We start from the raw sequence: 23,673 nt of genomic DNA on the forward strand, positions 1-23,673 counted from the left end.
AAAGTCCTGCATTAATGACGTCAACTGTGTCTGCATGGTCTGCAGCAAAGACCACTTAGGGTCTACAGTAGCAGGTGCGGCAACAGACGGTGTTACTGCCTGATGCGGTACCGCTTTGCCTCTCTTAGGAGGTGTGCAGTCATCGGAAGACTGCAGCGAGTCCGAACTGACCCAGTGACTACAACTGGGCCGTTGGACTTGCGCGGAAGGGACCGACTTGCGTTTAAGAGGCCGTGAGACCTTGGTCCATTGTTTCTTTCGAGAAACATCTTCCGCAGACGAGGAATAAATGGGCTCTCTCGTCTTCTTGTGGGTGGGACGATCTTGGATAGATACGTCCGAAACCACGGAGGGAACGTCTGTTCGCTGATTAAAGCCTCTCGAACCCTTTGGTCGTACGACATTGCTTCTCCCCTGGGCTTGGGAGCTTGCAAGAGGTCCCGGACTGGGAGGACGACAGGCACGAACAGACGAACCCTCAAGCGCAACATTATCTACAACACTTTCCACAACACTACCACTCACTTTGTCACTACCCACTGCACTCTTACACTTCAACTCCTTGACGTCTGCCATGAGTTGGTTACGGTCACTCGCCAATGACTCGACTCTCTCACCCAGAGCCTGGATGGCACGCATCATATCTGCCATCGAAGGTTGTTGAGTGCTAGAAGGGGGATCAGGAGCAACCACTACAGGGGAAGGAATAGGTTGTGGGGCATGAGGAGAGGAAAAATCAACGGAGCGAGATGAACTTCTCCTGACCCTATCTCTCTCTAGCCTACGTGTGTATTTCTGGAATTCGATGAAATCGAATTCCGAAAGCCCAACGCATTCCTCACATCGATCTTCCAATTGACAGGTCTTATCCCGACAATTGGAACAAATGGTGTGAGGATCGATAGAGGCCTTCGGAAGACGCCTTGAACAGTCCCTAGCATTACACTTCCTGAATTTAGGGACTTGAGAAGGGTCAGCCATCTTGAATTAGTCAAAGGGGAATTCAAAATCTATCCAAAGTCGTCAACAAATAATCCAAAATCAATAAAAGAATGCAAGGATGTATTGAAGATAACCTCTGCAAAGCGAAAGCTAATAACTAGAAATGTGTACTTCACCAAAATCTGTGAAAACAAATCCAGTAAGCAACAGCGAATTTAGTAGGTCTTGCCGGTGGCACGACAGAGAGAAAATTGGTTCTGTGTTTACATTGAGTACTGAGTACCTGCTCGACAGATGGCGCTGTTGATGTACACCCCCTACCTGCATAGCGATCGCTGGCGTATTTTGAACATAGAGTTTTTCTGTCGGGCAGCAGAGCTGCAGCTTATATAATCACCGGCTAAGTTTAATATTGAAAACTCAATGTTATCCAGTGTATGACAGAGGAGAATGTGGTAAGAATAGGCCAGACCATTCGGTGTATGTGTAGACAAAGAAAAAATGAGTCATAACCATAGAGAGGGTTCCAATGTAGTACTGTCTAGCCAGTCAAAGGACCCAATAACTCTCTCGCAATAGTATCTCAGTGTCTCATTTATTTGATAGGCAAACTTTCATTCCTTTAAAGGCTTCAAGAAGATTTCAACCATTTCTTATTTATTTTCAATCTTCAATTTAAGGGCCTATTGAAAACGTTACTACCTGGCAATTGCCAGACTGGGGTTCGAGTCCCACTCAAGCTCAATAGTTTCTTGTGTCCTCAACCTCACCATCCTTGTGAGCTTAAGATGGGGGTGCCTATAGGTCTACCTGCTGAGTCATCAGCAGCCATTGCCTGGCCCTCCGTGGTCCTAGCTTGGATGGAAAGGGAGCTTGAGGCTGATCATATGTATATATGGTTAGTCTCTAGAGCACTGTCATTGCCTCTGCTATTCATGAGCGACCTTTAAATCTTTACAGTGAACCTAGATGATGAAATGCTTTGTCAAAGACAGAATATATGAAATAAATTATAGAAATCAACTCCCTAGGGAAAGCAAATAAATATAAAATAAAACAGTTAATTCGACCTCAGAGCACTTAAATTTATTTGACAGTTAAGCAAACTTTGAGTGTTAATGGTATTTTTTTCTGGTAATCTACACTCAAGGGATAATTCTAAAGTATTTTTTAATGAACAATAAGGGCTGATAACTTCAACCATTCCTCAGAAGAATTATATGGTTTCTAATAAAATACAATTTCTATAATCAATTGACAGAAATTGGTAATCTTGAGGAATCTTAAGAGATTAAATGTTCCATATCTTTAACTGGTTAAAATTTGAATAGCCACCTAACCTATATGGAAACTAACTTCTAAAAGAGAAAATACTGTACTATTTTTGGTGGCACATCGATGAACATAACATAATATGAATTTAAGAAGCATTACTATTGAAGGCATCATTTTAAGAAAAAAATCTGGCACTTACACTTTGTCATGACCTGAGCAATGCAAAAAAAACTCATTCATGGGAATTTATGAGGTTTATGTGTTTATATCAGAAAGGTTAGAAAAATTTGGCTGGTTTATTAATCTTCTATAGGGTAAGCACGGTTGCCTTCTTTTTGAAGGACTTTGCTTTGAGGTAGACCGTAGTCCTAATCAGCTGCCCTGCCTGACATTGCTTAGACCATGGTAACATATGTTCATGTGTTGTACCAGTCACCTGTGTCCTTCCTTCCAGCAGCGAGGAGCCGTGGGGTGGTTAGGTCGACAATTTGAGACGTGTAAGGTGTCTGTTATGTTTTTAGAAGGTGTTGGAGTGGCTGTGTTTTTTCATCACATTCCTAAAATATTTGACTAAAGCAGTTTGGACAATACCTAAGAATTGCTTCTGTAGTGCTGCCTAAATCCTGGAAAATTAAATTTTTAAATTGTCTGTTTCCCTTAATTTTAACTTCTGAAAATATGAGTGACAGTTTTGTTGTGAGGACACATACTTACATTATATAATTTTTCTCTGAAATATTGCAACAAATGGATCTTCAGTGAAATACTTGGACCCATTAAATAAATAATACAAATTATCTGTTAAAGTCATATTCATTTAGCTTTTTCATAAATGTGCACGACATTTCACTGTCTATGTATATTGGATTACAGAAAGTCCTTGGGTTATAATGGAGATACGTTTCTATGACATGCTTTAACTTTTGATGTGCGTATATAACTTTTTAATATCTATTATAGCCAGGGGATATGTTTCAACACTTTCCTCTCTCAAAGAGAGGGAGGAAGTTTTAATATTGAAGGAATTATTGAGAATAGCTGATAAAAAAAAAAACAATATTTCAATGCTTAACTTTAAATCCTTGGATATAATTCAGAAGCTAAAGGTTTATAAGCTTGAAATAAATAAATATATATTAAACACATTTCTCTTCACATCACCTATCCCCCACCAGGACCAGCTAACAAGGGACCAAATGTGATGTCCCCTGTAGGTAACCAAGTGAGTTGGCCCAGTCAGCTGTCTCTATAACTTGTAAATCGGTTAACCAAGTCGAGCATTACCTTGTCATGACTTTTATAGCTTTTTCATCATTATTTTTTATCAATTCTTATTTGAGATTATCAGGTTTCTCAATTAATAGCATATGATTTAAATGGCGAAATTTGTGGAAATTAAATTTTCATGAAATGTTTTGTACCGGTACCTAACCTAACCCAACCAAACAGTTGAACAGATTTAGATTTTGTTGTAGTGGGCATTCGGGTAAATTAGTAAAATGATATACTGCTCCATAAAATTTTGCTTTAAAATTTGAGCCCCTAAACCAGTTTAAAGGTTGCTTATGAATGGCAGAAGCAAGGGACAGTGACAATGCCCAAGCAGAACAATGTCCTAGAGAATGACCATATATTTACAAGTGATCATTACCAAAGCTAGGACCAGGAAAGGCCAGGCAATGGCTGCTGATGACTTCGCAGTTAGACTCTAGACTCCCCAAAACCATGCTATCCTTAGCTCACAAGGATGGTGAGGTTGTAAGCGCTACAAGAAATTATCGAGCTTGAGCGGGTCTAAACCCCAGTCTAGCAATTCTTAAGGTAGGTACGTTTCTAATAGGGAAGATGATAATTGTTTCAATGAAAATCAATAGTTTGCACTAAGAAGCCTATATGTACAGTATTTGAACACTGGCAAACCACTGCCTTGCCTTACATAGCTAAATATTACTAAGCCAAGAAAGGGGCCAAGAGCAGCTCATGAGTTACGATGGTATTACCGGGTGAAAAGGTACTCTACCTATGTTGTCCCAAGAGCTTTATAGCTTGGTAGGTCTGACATACAGGCTGGTATACCACTCAAAAATGAAAGGTCCACTATCTTGCCGAGTTGGACAAATTGGGGTCCCAAAACTGACCTGAGAAGCTTGTTGTGTACATAGGGTGGCAGTCTCTATTGGATGAATAAAAATGTTAAATAATGATGCATGGCAGAAGAAACTGGTTATCCGAATAGGCTACCTCAAAGGTGGCCACCTTGGTCCCAATGAAAAAAATGTATCGAGGCATTGGTGGGAGATGTCCTTGAGAAAGGAAAAAAGATGGACTAGCATCTAAATCTTTTGAAATATTTTAATTGTAAATTCAATGAGAGTAAAGTTCTCCTTTCAAACTGAAGTAATAACAACTTATTCACCAACTACATGCCTGAAAATTAAATAGGAGACACCAATCAGAGATATTAGCAATCATGGAAGCTCCAGGCTCATGTTTCTAACACAAATACCACACTACTTGCCGTGGTGAAAATATTTTTTATTTCAGCTAAAAAAATTTAGCTCAGTGACTTCAAACACCGCTACATGCCAAGCTGAAAAATGTTATTTTTATTAGTAAAATAAATTTTTGAATATACTTACCCGATAATCATGTGGCTGTCAACTCCGTTGCCCGACAGAATTCTATGGAGGGATACGCCAGCTATCACAATACTAGAAGGGGGTGTACTTACCAGCGCCACCTGTGGCCAGGTACTATAGTACTTCTTGTTGACACCTCCTCAATTTTTCCTCGGTCCACTGGTTCTCTATGGGGAGGAAGGGAGGGTCGATTAAATCATGATTATCGGGTAAGTATATTCAAAAATTTATTTTACTAATAAAAATAACATTTTTCAATATTAAACTTACCCGATAATCATGTAGCTGATTCACACCCAGGGGGGTGGGTGAAAACCAGTGTACAAGATTAAAGGATAGCTAAGTATCCCATATTTCATATAATAGTTATCTCAAATAACAATGAAATAATAAGTACCTGGTAAGGAAGTCGAATTGAACCGTTACTCTGCCTCTTTTTTAAGTTCGTCTTCCTTACTGAGCGCAGCGTTCCTCTTGGAGGCTGAATCAACTCAAAGGTGCTAAAGTATATAGGGCTGCAACCCCTACTAAAGGACCTCTACATAACCTCTAACCCAGGCGCTTCTCAAGAATGAATTGACCACCCGCCAAATCAAAAGGATGCGGAAGGCTTCTTAGCCTACCGTAACAACCATAAAAACAACAATAAAAGCATTCAAGAGAAAGGTTAAAAAAGGTTATGGGATTAAGGGAATGTAGTGGCTGAGCCCTCACCTACTACTGCACTCGCTGCTACGAATGGTCCCAGGGTGTAGCAGTTCTCGTAAAGAGACTGGACATCTTTAAGATAAAATGATGCAAACACTGACTTGCTCCTCCAATAGGTTGCATCCATTATGCTCTGCAGAGAACGGTTTTTATTAAAGGCCATCGAAGTAGCTACGGCTCTTACTTCGTGGGTCCTTACCTTCAGCAATGCAAGGTCTTCCTCCTTTAAGTGAGAATGTGCTTCTCTGATCAGAAGCCTTATATAATACGAAAGCCCATTCTTGGACATGGGCCTCGAAGGTTTCTTGATGGCACACCATAAGGCTTCTGACTGTCCTCGAATAGGTTTAGACCTATTAAGATAATACTTGAGAGCTCTGACAGGGCAAAGAACTCTCTCTAGTTCGTTACCTACCATGTTGGAGAGGCTAGGTATTTCAAACGATCTAGGCCAAGGACGTGAAGGAAGTTCGTTCTTTGCTAGGAATCCGAGCTGAAAAGAACATGTTGCAGATTCGGTCGTGAAACCAATGTTCTTGCTGAAGGCATGAACCTCACTGACTCTCTTAGCTGTTGCAAGGCAGACGAGAAAAAGAGTCTTGAGGGTAAGGTCCTTGAAGGAAGCTGACTGGAGAGGTTCGAACCTAGGTGACATAAGGAACCTTAAGACTACGTCTAGGTTCCAGCCTGGAGTGGATAGACGACGCTCTTTAGACGTCTCAAAAGACTTAAGGATGTCTTGAAGGTCCTTGTTGGAAGAAAGGTCCAAACCTCTGTGGCGGAGAACTGAAGCCAACATACTCCTATACCCTTTAATCGTAGGGGCTGAAAGGGATCTCTCATTCCTAAGATGTAAAAGGAAGTCAGCTATTTGGGTCACAGAGGTATTGGTAGAGGATACTGAATTGGCTCTACACCAGCTCCGGAAGACTTCCCACTTAGATTGGTAGACTCTACGAGTGGAAACCCTTCTTGCTCTGGCAATCGCACTGGCTGCCTCCTTCGAAAAGCCTCTAGCTCTAGCGAATCTTTCGACAGTCTGAAGGCAGTCAGCCGAAGAGCGTGGAGGTTTGGGTGCAACCTGTCTACGTGAGGTTGACGTAGAAGGTCCACTCTTAGAGGTAGAGTCCTGGGGATGTCGACTAGCCATTGAAGTACCTCTGTGAACCATTCTCTTGCAGGCCAAAGGGGAGCAACCAGCGTCAGCCGTGTCCCTTCGTGCGAGATGAATTTCTGCAGAACTTTGTTTATTATCTTGAACGGTGGGAATGCGTAAAGGTCGAGATGGGACCAGTTCAGTAGAAAAGCATCCACATGAACTGCTGCAGGGTCTGGAACTGGGGAACAGTACAGCGGAAGTCTCTTGGTTATGGAGGTGGCAAACAGATCTATGGTAGGTTGACCCCACAAGGTCCAAAGTCTGTTGCACACACTCTTGTGGAGGGTCCATTCCGTGGGAATGACCTGATTCCTTCTGCTTAGGCGATCTGCTGAGACGTTCATATTGCCCTGAATGAACCTCGTGACTAAAGTGAGGTTTTGACTTCTTGACCAAATGAGGAGGTCCCTTGCGATCTCGTATAGGCTCCTCGAATGGGTCCCTCCTTGCTTGGAGATGTAAGCCAAGGCTGTGGTGTTGTCTGAGTTCACCTCCACCACTTTGCCTAGCAGGAGGGACTTGAAGTTCAGCAGGGCTAAATGAACTGCTAGTAGCTCCTTGCAGTTGATGTGGAGCGTTCCCTGTTCCTCGTTCCACGTTCCCGAGCATTCCCGTCCGTTCAAGGTTGCACCCCAGCCCGAGTCCGATGCATCTGAGAAGAGATGAAGATTGGGGGTCTGAATAGCCAACGATAGGCCCTCCCTGAGAAGGAGATTGTGCTTCCACCACAAGAGAGTGGTCTTCATCTCTTTGGTGACTGGGATAGAGACTGCTTCGAGAGTCAAACCCTTGTCCCAATGAGCTGCAAGATGGAATTGAAGAGGGCGGAGGTGGAGTCTCCCTAGCTCGACGAACAGGGCCAGTGAAAAAAGGGTCCCTGTGAGACTCATCCACTGTCTCACCGAGCAACTGCTCCTCTTCAGCATGCTCATGATGCACTCTAGGGCTTGGCTTATCCTGGGGGCCGATGGAAAAGCCCGAAAATCCTGACTCCGAATCTCCATTCCCAGGTACACAATGGATTGGGAGGGAATGAGCTGAGACTTTTCTGTGTTGACTAATAGACCCAGTTCTCTGATTAAGTCCAAAGTCCAGTTGAGACTCTCCAGACAGCGACGACTCGTGGAGGCTCTCAACAGCCAGTCGTCTAAGTAGAGGGAGGCTCTGATGTCCGATAAGTGGAGGAATTTTGCTATATTCCTCATCAGATGCGTGAACACCATAGGAGCTGTGCTTAGGCCAAAACACAGGGCTTGGAATTGGTAGACAACCTTTCCAAAAACGAATCTCAGGAAAGGTTGGGAGTCTGGATGAATAGGAACGTGAAAGTAGGCATCTTTCAAGTCCAACGAGACCATCCAGTCCTCCTGCCTGACCGCTGCTAGGACCGACTTCGTCGTCTCCATCGTGAACGTCTGCTTGGTGACATACGCATTGAGCGCGCTGACGTCCAGCACCGGTCTCCAACCTCCTGTCTTCTTGGCCACCAGAAAGAGACGGTTGTAGAAGCCCGGGGATTGATGGTCCCGGACTATAACCACTGCCTTCTTCTGCACAAGTAGCGACACCTCCTGGTGCAACGCTAGCCTCTTGTCCTCTTCTTTGTAGTTGGGAGAGAGGTTGATGGGAGATGTGGTCAGAGGGGGTTTGAGGCAGAATGGAATCCTGTAACCCTCCCTCAGCCAACTGACAGACTGGGCGTCTGCACCTCTCTTTTCCCAGGCTTGCCAGAAGCTCTTGAGTCTGGCTCCTACTGCTGTCTGGAGATGCGGAGAGTCAGTTTTTTCCTTTAGAGGCCTTGGAGCCTTTCCTAGACTTGCTCCTGGAAGAGTCTGGACGGGAGCTTCCTCGGCTGGGGGCTCTACCACGAAAGGGCGGTATGAACCTCGTAGCAGGAGTATCAGCCACTGGGGTGCGATAAGTCCTGGGGACAGAGGTAGCAACCTTAGACTTACGAGCCGATGAGGCTACAAGATCATGTGTGTCCTTTTGTATCAGGGCAGCAGACAAGTCCTTAACCAGCTCTTCGGGGAAGAGGAACTTCGAGAGCGGAGCGAAAAGGAGTTGTGACCTTTGACAAGGTGTAATGCTGGAGGAAAGGAAGGTACAAAGCTGTTCCCTTTTCTTAAGAACCCCTGATACAAACATCGACGCAAGCTCGCCAGATCCATCTCTAATGGCCTTATCCATGCAGGACATTAATAGCATGGCAGAATCCTTGTCCGCAGGGGAGGTCTTCTTGCTGAGGGCCCCCAGGCACCAGTCTAGAAAGTTGAACATCTCAAATGCTCTAAAAACACCCTTCAGGAAGTGATCAAGGTCTGAGAAGGTCCAGCAAACCTTAGAGCGCCTCATTGCAGTTCTACGAGGCGAGTCTACCAGACTTGAGAAGTCAGCCTGGGCAGAGGCAGGTACTCCCAAGCCTGGTTCCCCTCCTGTGGCATACCAAACGCTCGCTTTAGAAGTGAGCTTAGTCGGAGGAAACATGAAAGAAGTCTTGCCAAGGTGTTGCTTAGTCTGCAGCCACTCCCCTAAGATCCTTAACGCTCTCTTAGAGGACCTTGCTAGGACTAGCTTAGTATAGGTCGACTTAGCTGGCTGCATGCCCAGCGAAAACTCAGATGGTGGAGAGCGGGGAATAGCAGAGACAAAGTGGTCTGGGTATACCTCCCTAAGCAGAGCCAAGACCTTACGAAAGTCAATAGACTGTGGAGAAGGCTTGGATTCATCCACGTCTGATGAGGGATCCAGGTGTGCCGCCTCATCATCAGACGCCTCATCACCAGAGTGTAGCGAAGAGATCGGACAGGTATGCTGAACAGCAGAGTCAGAACGAGCAGGAACAACAATATTAGTGGTTTCCTCTTCAAGAATCTGTTGAGGGAAAACCTGAGGCTCAGACTGCAAAGGCTGAACAAAAGAAGAAGCAGAAGGTAGGCGCATGGGTGGAGGAGGCTGACTCCTGGCATGAGTGGCTGAACTCAAGGGTTGTGCTTGCTGAGTGGTTGGCGGAAGCGGAGTAGCAAGTTCCTGTTCCTGCGGTGTGAGCGGAGCGCGATAAGGTAGAGGCTGCGCAGAACGTAGTAAATGTCTCGCAAGCTGAGGCTCCTGAGGCGCAAGGCTAAGGTGTTGTGGTGCTTGCCTTGTGGAGGGTTGAGCTCGCTGCAGCGAGAGCTGAGGAGACTGACTCATGGACGGGAGAGGTTGTTGTACCTCAACCGAGTGTTGCATCACTGGTGGAGCAGCAAGTGGAAGCGGAGGAAGAGAGGTATAAGCCTCCTGATCCCATTGCTGAGGTTGCCTTAAGGAAGGCGGAGGCTGTACACCACTGGGAACAGTAAACTCAGAACGTGGCTCAACATCGTACGCCTGGCAGGCGGTACTGCGGTCAGGCGGAGCGAGCGCAGGCGGAGCGAGTGCAGGCGGAGGCGGAGGCGCAACCTTCTCAGCCCGACACTCACTCATCAAGACCGAAAGCTGTGCTTGCATTGACTGCAGTAGAGACAACTTGGGGTCGGCAGACACTACGGTCTGCTGAGGCAAAGCCTGAACAGACGAGATCTGTTGCGGCAGAACCTTACTCCTCTTGGGCGGAGTACAGTCGACTGATGACTGCGGCGAGTCCGAGCTGAGCCAATGACTGCAGCCCGGTTGAGCACTCGCGGACTGGACTCTGCGTTTGAGTGGTCTAGAGACCTGAGTCCAGCGTTTCTTCCCTGACAATAGATCAGCGGACGAGTAAAAGACGGGCTCAATCGTCTGCAGGTGGGAGTGACGGTCTCTGGAAGACACGCCCGCAACCACCGAGGATACTTCTGTGCGCCGATCAAGGCCTGCCGAACCCTTTTGCCCTTCGACATTGCTTCTCCCCTGGGCTTGGGAGCTTGCAAGAGGTCCCGGACTGGGAGAACGACTGACACGCACAGAAGTATCCTCACGCACCACACTGACACTGACACTAGCACTTGGCACTGCACTGACACTAGCACTCGTCACAGCACTGGCACTAATTCCACCCACTGCACTCTTGACCTTAAGTTCCTTGACTTCGGCCATAAGAGACTTATGATCACTTACCACTGACTCTACTTTATCGCCTAAGGCCTGAATAGCACGCAACACAACAGACATATCAGGCTGAGGGCAAATAGTAGGTTCGGGGGTAGCCACTACAGGGGTAGGAAAAGGTAGGGGATCATGAGGTGAGGAAAAAAGTGAAGAGTGAGAAGAACTCCTCCTAACTCTACCTTTCTCTAACTTAGTTGAATATTTCAAAAGACGGACAAAATCAAGTTCCGAAAGTCCGGCGCATTCCTCACATCGATTTTCTAACTGACAGGGCCTATCCCTACAGTCAGAACAAGCGGTGTGAGGATCTACCGAGGCCTTCGGAATACGCCTATTGCAAGACCTACATCGCCTATGGGTGGGGGCTTGCGAAATGTCAGACATCTTGAATCCAAAGAGTTAGCCAAGTGGGGTTCCAAAATCAAGCAAATAGATCGTTAACCGTTAATCAGGACTATATAAAAGCTATCTAAGCTAATATAAGAAGGTTTCCAGTAAAGCGACAGCCGAAATCTGAGAGAATACTTCACCAAAAGCCGTGAAAATACTCGAAGATCATAAGCGTATCCCAGAACGTCTTGCCGGAAGCACGACAGAGGAAAAATTGAGGAGGTGTCAACAAGAAGTACTATAGTACCTGGCCACAGGTGGCGCTGGTAAGTACACCCCCTTCTAGTATTGTGATAGCTGGCGTATCCCTCCATAGAATTCTGTCGGGCAACGGAGTTGACAGCTACATGATTATCGGGTAAGTTTAATATTGAAAATATGTCTTTTTATTTTAGCAAAACGATTTTAGTTCACTCTCTTAAACACCAGTTTAATTTATTGAAACATTTAGGCCTGGTAAAAACTTGCAAATATGTGGTGAAATTGTCAAATGAAATCCTATCTTGAACATTCAAGGAAGTTAAACTTACCAAACTTGTATTATTAAACACCTTTTAAAAATTAATCCCTATATTCAATATTGCCACTGATAGGGTGAACAAATTCATTCATGCATTTACAAAGATGTCCATGCTAAGACCTTTAAACCTTTCACTGGCATATTAAGGCACAAAGATGCGGCCTTAAAAATGGCCAATGAAAGATTGATGAGGTAAAAAACAAGGGTAGTCATTTTGGTCTACAGGAATTGATGACCCTTTCCAGAGCTCTGAAATGTTCCCTTCAGCGGACAGCAGCTGCCACAGTTTTTTGGCGAGAAATGAAATATCAATTTTTAGTGGCAGGTGTTCCCAGCTTCCCTTTCCACTTTTTCGTAGCATCACGAAACAGTGGCAGTCACCATCCACTGAAAATTGGCTCTTGTGCGGGACTCTTAAGTTCCTGAAAATCTGAAAAGGGCCCCCATTTCGGACTTCCTCTTTGGGAGGCTTTGCAATTGTAGGATCAAGCCATTGAATGTCACATTGTGCCTCAATATCTGTCTAAAAGAATTTCTTTTTCTTAAGATATTCGTACTGTTTGTTTCTGCTCGACTGATCCAGGTTTATTCTTTCTTTGCAATATGCGTTGATTACAAATGTATAATATACACCATAGCAGTTCACAAGTAAATGATTAGGGAAAAAATCATGTTCATTTTGAAGAAGTTGATTCATGAAAAATTCTGAATCTGCGAGAATAATCTTGAAGAAAATATTAGAATTTGTGATACTTTACAGTTTACGAAGGGCTATTTTTCTTGTAACCTGGAGCTTATATCAATTTTCAACAGTAAGCTATTAGGGTCTGAACCAATTGTTAATCCTTGCCAGATTCTGTACGATCTGGAGCTTCATCTATTAGCCCCAAAGCCTATTTCATTAACTATTGCCCCTACATCCTAATTGTGGGGATGTCTCTACTAAACTGCAGTTACAAAAAACGGTCATGACGAGACCAAGGAACACATTCCTGATTGCGAGCATGCGAGGGAAAGTCTCAATAACTCCACGAACTCGGATACTAAACACTGGTCCTACACGCTCACATAGCTGAAACATCTTGTCGCTCTTATAAAAGTGAAGACCAATCACTGGCTTTTGATAGCATGTACATGCAGGATGTCTGCCTGGACCCCACTAACCACGACACCAGTGATAGTGTTCCCGGTAACATCAAGGGGCGGAAAAAATCTTCCCGGGCACAAGAGCCACAAGTAGACCGAGGATCGTATTCTTGATCGCAATTATGCGAGAGAATGTCTCGTAGCTTGTACAAGCAAATAGACCAATTGCTAGTTCCTCACACCCGGTTCTCTGTCACGTGAATGTGGAGGAACCACACCACAATCCATATTCTCTTCAATAGTAAAGTATTTCCAAGGAAAAGTCCAAAGTGGTCCTTAAATTTCCAGGACAGAGGAAGGAGAAGGGAGGAGTCCTTTATCCCCACCAACAATAAGCATGTTCATGGGCAATGGTACCTGTACTGCAGCACCGAATTACCTTCCCTGGCTGGGTCTGTTCTTGGTAGCGTACCATCTCTCTTTCGAGTATGAGGAGATATATCGTCTGGAGCCTAGCAAGACTCTTTGCAATCAGTCGAATGTCTAGGAGATTGGGAAAGGCACAAAAGCATGAACCTGTAGCAGGAGCATACAATCATATACCAAGCACCAAGCAATCGGTCTTCCTGGACTACAAAGGCGAGAGGAGGAAAATGAACTAGAAGTAAAAGAGTGCGCTCTCTAAGATTAAGGAACAATGTTCCCTTATCGTAACAGGAAATGGAAAGGGCAACACACTGACCAACCTTCCTCTAGCCTCTGTACTCGGATACTATTGAACGACCCTAAAGATACCAGTTAATGGAAAAGTAACATCACTCAATCTTGAAAGAGAAAAGTGATTGCAAAACATGAAGGAACTAAGCGAAACTTCCTGGATGGCCATCCCCTACATCAAGACCTTCCCTTAGGGAAACTCGCAATGAAAAGAAAGGGAGAGAGAGAACACTGGCAGTCCACAAAATTCACACTCAAGGGCCCATCAGACTATGAATTACACTATCAGGCATGAATGAAAGAGTGAACGGGAAATTTTCTCCTGCAAAGAAATTCCAAGCAAATCAACAATTACTCAAAGAGAAGTTCAATCGCTAATGTAGGAGAACTGCATACTGACTCATCCTTCAGGAGAACTGCATATAGTCCTACCCTTCCCAAGGTACACATATCGAACTGATTTGTATCCTTGAAGGAACAAGGAACAAAGTTCACTTTACCACATGTATATTTTACTTATATTTTTAAGTGAGAGTGGTCACAAAAAAATAGACACTTGACTCCTCAAACTCAATAGTTTCTAGTAATGTCTGCAACCTCACCATCCTTGTGATCTAGAAATGGAGGATTTGGGGGAGACAAGAAGATTGCCTGATGAGTCATCAAAAGTCATTGCCTGGTCCTAGCTTGATGGACAAGGGGTTTGGGCGCTGATCATACGTATATATAGTCGGTTTCTAGGACATCTTACTCGTTGAGATATGACCACTAAAGTTATTGGGACTGGCTAGACAGAGCTACATTGGATCCTTCTCTGTGGTTACAGGTGATTTTACCTTTCCCTACACAAATAGTCTGACCCATTCTTTACACTTCTCCTCTGTCTTCATACACCTGACAACACCGAGATTACCAAACAATTCTTCTTTGCTCAAGGGGTTAAGTTCTGTGGCTACTTCCCTCTTGGTAAGCTACAACCCTAGCTGGAAAAGCAGGATGCTATAAGCCCAGGGGTTCCAACAGGGAAAATAGCCCAATGAGAAAAGGAAACAAAGAAAAATAAAATATTTCACAAACAGTAACATTAAAATAAATACCTCCTATATAAACTATAAACCTTTAACAAAACAAGAGGAAGAAAAATAGGATAGAATAGTGTGCCTAAGTGTACCCTCAAGCAAGAGAACTCTAACCAAAGACAGTGGAAGGCCATGGTAAAGAGGCTATGGCACTACCCAAGACTAGAGAACAATGGTTTGATTTTGGACCGTCCTCCTAGAATAGCTGCTTACCATAGCTAAAGTCTCTCTTCTACCCTTACCAAGAGGAATGTGGCCACTGAACAATTACAGTGCAGTAAACCCTTGGGTGAAGAGGAATTGTTTGGTAATCTTAGTATTGTCAGGTGTTTGAGGACAGAGGAGAATATGTAAAGAATAAGCCAGACTATTCGATGTGTGTGTAGGCAAATGGAAAATGAACTGTAACCAGAGAGAAGGATCCAGTGTAGTACTGTCTGGTCAGTCAAAGGACCTCATAACTCTCTAGCGGTAGTATCTCAATGAATGGTTGGTAAGCAGCTCTTCTTTGAGAACACTCCAAAGCCAAACAATTGTGCTATAGTCTTGGGTAGTGTCATGACCTTTGTACCATAGTCTTGGGTTAGAGTTCTCTTACTTGAGGGTACACTCGGGCACAATGTTCAATGTTATTTCTCTTCCTCTTGCTTTTTATTTTTAAGTTTTTATAATTCATATATGAAAGATTTATTTTAATGTTATTACTGTTTTTAAAATATTTTATTTCAATTGTTAATTACTTCTCTTTTAGCTTACTTCCTTTCCTCACTGGGCTGTTTTCCCTGTTGAAGCCCTTGGGCTTAAAGGGTCCTTCTTTTCCCACGGGTTATAGCTTAGCATGTAATAATAATAATATCCCTTGCTTCTGCCACTCGTGAACCACCAAAAACTTGATACAGTTGGGCAAGTGTATGGCTTCCCCCAACTATACCTACATTGCCAAAGATTCAATAACCATTCTAGCTCACGCTGGAGATACTCCTACTTAAAGGATGATGGTTTGTATAAGCGTAAGAACAATTAACTCTTTGGTACGGATATTATATGTTACTTTCTTTAATCAAATTATTATCATTCCTGAAGCTTAAAATGGAATTAAGCCAACAGAAAGCTATATATAACTAGAGGGGCACTTAGTGGAGTGGTAACCAATGCCAAGGCAGCTTATTTCGCGACTTTGACCATAACATGTATTAACTGGCGTGGATTTTTTTACACTAAAATTTGACCCAAGTTTGAAGTTTCTGTGACAATGATGTCCAAACTTATGGCTGATTACGTGAATTGGACATTTGCTTGACCGTGACCTTGACCTTCAAAAATATAATTATTTCCAGCTTTGTACATAACAGTTTATCCGTGAAGGTTTCATTACTCTACGATTAAAATTGTGACCAGGAAGCTGTTTACAAATAAAAACATAAACAGGGGGTAAAACATAACCTACATCCAATTTTGTTGGCGGTGGTAATTATTGTTAACTAATACACTTTACTGTAGCCTTGAAACATGTTTTGTCCAATTAAGATGTTATTTACCGATGGTAAAGCACAGCAAGTCTAGTATCATATCATTAATTAAGAATTCTTTAAAGCCCATACTTTATCACCTAATATTTATCGGTAAAAGTATAAACAGAAAACAGCAATTATGTAGGCACTACTCAATGCAGTACTATATCCTTTGCAGCGTACCTTCAGCTGTATGCTACATTGCTTATTGTGGTCTAATCTTTACCTGTTCCTTTGTAATGTGATGCAACTGTAGCGTTAAGGTACTGCACTGCATTTTACAGTTATTATAATAAATGTAATGATAATCAACTATGGATGTACAATGAAAATGCTTGTTCAAATATTTCATATATTTTTACTGTTCAATTAGTTTGCAGTATAAAGATGTGATCATCAACAGCAACTTTAAACAAAATTGCAACATTTGTTCGTAAGAGCTTAACCACAATTTGTGACATGTATTGGAATTATTTGGTTTGTACTGTTGCAGCATTAATATTTGTATTTCTGTAACATGGTTGTGAAATTTCATAAAAGGTGTACAAACAATAAAAATTTGTGATTAAGACATTAAGGTTTACACAAAATTTCCAGATGAAGGTTATAGCCCACCAATCCTTTGAATTTGGACCAAACTGTGTAAGTATTAAATACTGTACATGTTTAGGAGTTTACAAAAGAAGAATTATCCATTTTTGGCATGAAAATAAATAATGCAAATCTGTATTCTACCACAAGGCAGTATATACTGTATAAACACATAAGCTACCCTCTAACATATAATATAACAGTAAAATTGTGACCATTGGAAATAGTATATAGTAATTATGAAAAGCCAAAACAATTCTGCGTAAATCAATACCAAATACATGCTGAAAATATTACACAGAAGGTAAAACTACCACTAAAGACATAGAAGAGGTTGCTGTTTAGACTAACTATAACTTTCTTCATTATGTAGAAAATAACTAAACACAATGGCATAAAATAAAAAAAAAATTATTATTCAGAGAATGTACAGCAAAATTAGTACAAATCTCTTGTAATTCACATAGTTTCACATATCTATCTACACTCAAGAAGAAGAACAGATAAAGTTAAATCAAGATTAGATTTGTATAATTTAGCTTAAATGGGGGCTAATTTGGCGCAGCCTTCGTTTAACTAAATGTTTGCCAGTGAAGCTAATAACTCCATTTAAACATCAGTCGGCCTCAAAGACACCATTCTAAATACACACACACCAAGACATAAACAAACAACTCTAGATTAAGCAAGGGTAATTGTAATGTTGTATGTAATATGACCTTGAAGTGATGATGCTGGCTTTAATGGAACAAAAATTTCTGGCATTTGCTACGAGTAACGAATATATAGTCACAGTTGATAAAAGATAGGCTAGGCCTTTATATTTAATGTTTACCTTCCGTAAAACAGTATCCTAGATTAGGGTAATTTAGGAAATTAGGATATCACAAAAATTACGGTAGGGAATATGTGTACTAAAAATGCAACCTCTAGCTTAACATGCAAAAAAACTCCATGGGTTAGGTTATCTAGGTTATACCGACTAAGCCTCTTCAAACAACATTTCGACTACATCAGAATTGGCACACTCCTCCTCCTCCAATCTCTTGGAGGTTCCAAATTTCAATAGGGTAGGGACACTCTGCAACTTGGTACGGGCATCAGTACGGAACACGTTATTCCTGTCCTTCCAGAATTCCCGTGCTCCAACACCGACGTAAATGAAGACGGCATTTTCCGGGGCTTTTTCAAGGGCACCTTTGACTACAGGCTCCGCCACAACGCAGTCAGGACACCAGCTCTTTCCACTGGCATCCTTCGAACCGGAAAACAGGACGAATATGGGGTTCCCAGAAGGTTTGAACTTTTCAACCTGTTCTATAAATGCATCAAATCCTTGAACTTCGACTTTCTGGACCATTTTTGCGGAGAGAAACGAAAGGCAAATAGGAGTCGTTGAAATGTACTGACGGGAGGGGACTTTGACACGACAGAGAACGTGTTATCTAAAACAGCTGATCCGCCAGACGTGACATTTCATAAGTCAAAATAGAGGATTGAATACATTGCTAATCTACTTTCAAATTCCATGAGATTGCATTTTAACACAAGAACTTACCTTAATCAATCAACAGATATGTCTTCGAAAAGCTACCACGAAGCTACATTAATTGGCGAAGGCATTTCAAAATTTTGTCGTCATGTGCATATCATCTTTGTTTACATCTGCCAACGTGAAAACTGTTTGACGAAGCCTCAAAACCTATGTTCAACCGGTTCATATTTAGAGCAACACTTCTTCTACCAGAATGTAAATTTATTTTAATACTTCATAATTTGTTAATTTGACAATAATTACAGTTCCTTTTTGGACCCAAACTTCTACCAGAATGTAATTTATCTTAACAATCCATATTTTGTGGATATTTTAGCTAATTTTACAATAATTACAGTCCAAACATTTCATGTTTAGAACAACGGTTATTTTACCAGAATGCATTATCTTGAAAATCCATAATTTGCGGATATTACTGTTCATTTGACAATAATTATCAATATACCACTTTGTTCTGAAAGTGTTTTGATAGCGTGGATTTGAAAATATGCTGTGTAAAATGTTGAATGCTTTCGAACAAACATGATAAAATGACATTGGAGGTCCTGTAGAGTGTAAGCTTCCACTGCTGTAGGGCCTAGAGGACCAAAAAAAAAAAAAAAAAAAAAGTGATGGTTAATGTAGTGAAATTTTCATGTTTTTTAATATTAGAGGCGTTAGATTTGTATCAAATTTACAGAATCCGAATATTACAAGTAGGATCATGCACTAATTATATTATTTTCACATAGTCATATTTTCCCAACTGACAATTAAAAACATGAAAAAATTGTGTTTATAGGCTACATCTGAAGCTTTTCAACATATTGCATAGCACTAATAAGTGAATATATGTAAAGAACAGATGCATATCAAATTCAAAGTAGTCCCCCGGACTCAAAAAAAAAATTAAATTCTAAAATTAAAGATTTTTCTGAAATAGCCCAGTAGCCTACGTGGAGACTGTAGAGCTATAGAGTAATTAAGCCCAGATGATGATCATTAAGATTGAACATATATCACGATCATTTGAATATCAGATTGATTAAATTTTTCAATTTACTATCTTTCTTTTTGATAATTTTAAGTGTACATTGTTGCAAAATAATAATCTCGTTTCGAAGAATATCGCAATAGCTGAAGAAATCAATGCATACGCCGTGAACACTATAGAAATGTAAATTGAAATAACCCTAACTTCTCATGTATTGTAGTAACATAATAATTTAATTACATTTGTATGCCACACAAAAACATTATCTTCATAATCTGGCAATTGAATCGGTGGAACTTCAAAGTTCAAACTTGAAATTAATGTTTTAATGTTGAACAGGCTAACATAAATCTCTAAGTGACATGTATTTTGACGCTGCAACTGATCCTAAGAAATATTATCTTCTTTTTTTTTAGTCGTTGTTTCTCATACAGGGTTTGTTTATTTCCTTAATTCTTTTCCTCAAGTAACTTTGAACTTCAAAAGTTCGAACTTGCAACAAATGGTTTTATGTTGAACAGACTGACATAAGTTTCTTTTTATAGTTTATACATGTAATATATATTTTGATGCCACTGTTCTTATTCTTTCTAGTTTAATTTCTCATGATTTCTTATATAGTTTATTTATTTCCTTTCCTCTCTTGGCTATTTATACCTGCTGGAGCTTATAGCATCCTGCTTTTCCAACTAGGGTTGTAGCTTAGCTAGTCATAATAATAATAATAATGATAATGACAATGACAATAATAATAATAATAATAATAATAATAATGACTGATAATAATAATAATAATAATAATAATAATGATAATAATAATAATGATACTGATAATAATAATAATAATAATAATAATAATAATGATGATAGTAATAATGATAATAACAACAATAATAATAATAATAATAATAATAATAATAATAATAATAATAATAATAATAATAATAAATGTTAGTGCGTGTCACAAGATTCAACACTGCTTCGAACAGTCTCGGAAAGTTGCTGGAGTGCGCATGCGCCGGTTGCCAAGTTGACACGTCGGAAGCGGCGAATAGACGTAGGAGAGAACAGTGATAATTTAGCAATTGTTTTATACTTGCGGATTTTAATAGTGCAGCATAATGGTAAGAAGTCACAGCATATCGTTTGTATAGTACTCATAGCTTTACGAATGTCAGAGCTTTCTAATTAGAAAGTTCGATGACGAATGGCGTACGGTATCATACCTTATAGCTAATGTCAGTGATCAGTTGTCAAAATATAGGCCCTTCACGGCAGGCCTAACCAAGACCAGCATTTATGGACAAGTAAGGTCTGGCGATTCTAATATATTCTTATTATGGCTCGCCAAGTATTGCTTCATCGTCAGCCAATTTTTCGGGTGTTGGGGTTAGCCCCAGCAACTCAAAGTCTTGTTTTTCGTAAAAGTTAGTTATTTTTGTAAATATGATACTTTAATTTCTATTCAAATACATGAACTCTATATTTATCCTACTCGCCATTTTGTGTTCTATGCATTTCTGATCATGGTTATTGGGGAAAACCACCCGTTCATGAGTTTTTGGAACCCCTTATATAAAGACAATTATGGGGGACCCCAGTGGGAAACCGGGGTTTTCTGGGTGGGGAAATGACATAAACGTGTGATTTGCTGCTATAATAATGGTCAGAAATGTAAAATAATCCCAAGATAACCAGTTGGTAAAAAAAAGGTTTTATTGTAGTGTATTACAGGGCAGTATAACCTAGGAAAAAAACCTAACCTAGTAGTTCCCAGGTCACAACCCCTAGCCAGGGGCAAGCCACCCAGATCCCCCTTCCCAGGTCACAACCCTTAGCTGGAGGAAAAACCCCCAGACCCCCTTCCAAGTCACAACCCCTAGCCACGGTGCCAGCCACCCGGAACCGCCTTTCCAGGTCACTAATCTTCAGAAATGTAAAATAAGCCCAAGATAACCAGTAGGAAAAATATATGGTTCGTGTAAATGGTTGAAAATCAGCCAAACATGATTATTTAACACTTTTGAGATTTGTAAAAGGGTACAGAACCTAACAAACCCTCCTAACCTAAGAGTTAGTTCCCAGGTCACAACCCCTAGCCGGGGGACCCCCCTTCCCAGGTCACAAGCCCCCTGGACCCCCTTCCCAGGTCACAAGCCCCCTGGACCCCCTTCCTAGGTCACAAGCCCCCTGGATCCCTTTCCCAGGTCACAACCGCTAGCTGGACACCCCGCCCCCTTCCCAGGTCACAAACTAAGAGTAACTTGACACTCACCTTTTTTTTGCTTGGCAATTTTACAAAAGCTTTGCAGTAGAAAATGTGCTGGCCTTCCCAGAAAATTAAGTCAATTGGATCTTTGAGGCATTATTACGCTGTTATTTTTTAATTACACATGAGTAACAATTGCTTTACACTGAAGCGAGAGCCTTTCCATCGTAATTGCTGTTATAAACGAATTTACACTAAATTTTGAAATAGATTGATGTGCTTCCCTTAAGTTTCTTCTTGGAGATATCTTTACGAGATGTTGGTTAAGTTGAAATTGAACACGAAGGTTGGATAAAAATGGCTTTTGTAGAACAATATCCAGAAACTATTGAAGTACTTTTAAGCTGTTAATTGGTTTAAAAAACCATTTGACAAATACATCATTGCAAATGTACAGAAAGCTCCCCAAACCCTGGGAAAAAACTCATGCGCAATGTCTCCTTCAGTCTCAGATGTAAACAATTGACTTAAAGTGAAAAGCATACTTCACATTTTAATCGAAATACGCAAGTTATTATGCCCCAGCCCCTATTAAACATATAGAGAAAAATACCAAACTAGCCAACACTCGTCCATTTCTTTTAGCGAATTCCAGTTTCACTAGAAATTAGAGTATCGTATATTATCCGTTATTTTAGTAATATAATTTAAATGGGGTTTGGAGTTTATTTTTATTCGAGGACTGAGAGCTTTTGTAGTTGGTTGTGACAGACCGGGTCGATAATTAAAGTGTGGATAAATATTTACTATAGCTCACTAATCCTAAGGAAGATGATAACAACTGTTCCTGGTATATTTATAGGTACTTGGGGTGTATATATGATAGCGCCCACCTTTATGTATGATGACAGCTGGTTAAGAGTACGGCTGTCTAAGGGGTGCCCCCTGGTAGGGAAATAGGTAAAGACACGGCTTTTAGGTTAGGTTAGATGGGGAAGTTTAAGTTAGGTGGTGTTCTTGTGTAGAGGTTTTGCAGAAAAAAGTCTTATGAAAGACTAGAAAATGGGAAGAAAATTCCCCTTTCCCATACATGCGGAAGGAACGGGCCACTTATATGCAATGGCCCCATACTTTGAACTGTTCTGATGCAAATAATTGGGGGAAGCAAATTTTTCATATTTTAGACATTTTAAAACTTCTAAAAGTTAACTGAAAATCCATGAACAACACCCAGCTTATAGGTTCCCCACCTAACCTAGGTGCCATGTACTTACCTACCACTGCAACATCCTCTCGGACTGCTGTATCCGTAGCTTGACCTAAAATTAAGTGTCGCCCCTGTTACCCAACCAGCTTCAATCCTGGTAAGGTAAAGCTAAGCGATAATATTTTGTGAAACAGAATTAGCTTCGTAATATCATATTTCAGACCAATCATTATTATTATTATTGCTTGCTAAGCTACAGCCCTTGTTGGAAAAGCAGGATGCAATTATCCCAGGCCCTTCAATAGCCCAGTTAGGAAAGGAAATAAACCAACTACAAGAGACGTATTGAACAATTAAAATAAAATATTTCAAGAACAGTGACATAAATAAATCTTTCCCATATGAACTAAAAAAACAAGAAGCAGAATATATCACATTTTAACTTATAGTTGGCCATGATCACGAGTCTATAAGAGCTCTGTCTGGCTTTGTGGGGCAGGTAATCTATAACAAACAAATGTTTTCCCTTTAAAGTAAATTTATTCAATTATTAATAAGAAAGCTACATACTCCCCAATCAAAGTTTACCCATGTACCATCACTACAGCATAGAAGCCTAATTTTATTTAAGTACTTACCCTAGGATATCATGTTCCTATTTTTTCAGTGGGTAACATTTCTGAACAGTGCATTAGTCAGTTTATGCGTATACCAGCTCACTGCTCAATCACAGGCATTCCTATGGAAAGGCTATATGAAATATTGGTTATATATTTTTCCAGCTGGATATTTTTCCCTGTTGGATCCCTTGGGCTTATAGCATCTTGCTTTTCCAACAAGGGTTGTAGCTTAGCTAGTAATAATAATCTTACTATGAATATGGGGACAAACCATCTGTTTATGAGATGTTCAATCCCCTTCTTATATAAGTTATTTGGGATATCGTTAGGAAATTGAGATTTTGGGTGAGGAAGGGCCAAAAATTAGTTAAGTTGCAGTAATAGTAATGGTTAGAAATGTATAATAAAGTAAAAAACCTGTTGA

The 23,673-nt window shown here is 41.0% G+C and overlaps 3 protein-coding genes across 5 annotated transcripts in view; 1 reads left to right on the forward strand and 2 right to left on the reverse strand.

The window, feature by feature from the left end:
- The window catches only part of LOC137658621 (transmembrane protein 107-like), a 99,443-nt gene extending 81,058 nt beyond the window's left edge, over positions 1-18,385 (reverse strand). For both annotated transcript variants that reach the window (XM_068393545.1, XM_068393544.1), the window contains exon 1: positions 18,244-18,385. The gene's annotated coding sequence lies outside the window, so the exon portion shown is untranslated. The remainder of the gene's footprint in view (positions 1-18,243) is intronic.
- Positions 16,433-18,144, reverse strand: LOC137658622 (thioredoxin domain-containing protein 17-like). Its single transcript, XM_068393546.1, has one exon. It carries the CDS (start codon positions 18,043-18,045, stop codon positions 17,668-17,670), a length of 378 nt encoding a protein of 125 aa, XP_068249647.1. The 5' UTR covers positions 18,046-18,144; the 3' UTR covers positions 16,433-17,667.
- Positions 18,386-20,190: 1,805 nt separating the features above from the next.
- beta'COP (coatomer subunit beta') overlaps positions 20,191-23,673 on the forward strand; it is an 81,231-nt gene continuing 77,748 nt past the window's right edge. For both annotated transcript variants that reach the window (XM_068393547.1, XM_068393548.1), the window contains exon 1: positions 20,191-20,337. In XM_068393547.1, the coding sequence (XP_068249648.1) occupies positions 20,335-20,337 (3 nt within the window). In that variant the 5' untranslated portion in view covers positions 20,191-20,334. The remainder of the gene's footprint in view (positions 20,338-23,673) is intronic.

The sequence above is a fragment of the Palaemon carinicauda genome, chromosome 19 (assembly GCF_036898095.1).
Source record: "Palaemon carinicauda isolate YSFRI2023 chromosome 19, ASM3689809v2, whole genome shotgun sequence".
NCBI classification, from domain to species: domain Eukaryota; kingdom Metazoa; phylum Arthropoda; class Malacostraca; order Decapoda; family Palaemonidae; genus Palaemon; species Palaemon carinicauda.

Bases quoted from the DNA above. Each gene is read 5' to 3' on its own strand.
- LOC137658622 (XM_068393546.1), bottom strand. From the start codon at position 18,045: ATGGTCCAGAAAGTCGAAGTTCAAGGATTTGATGCATTTATAGAACAG.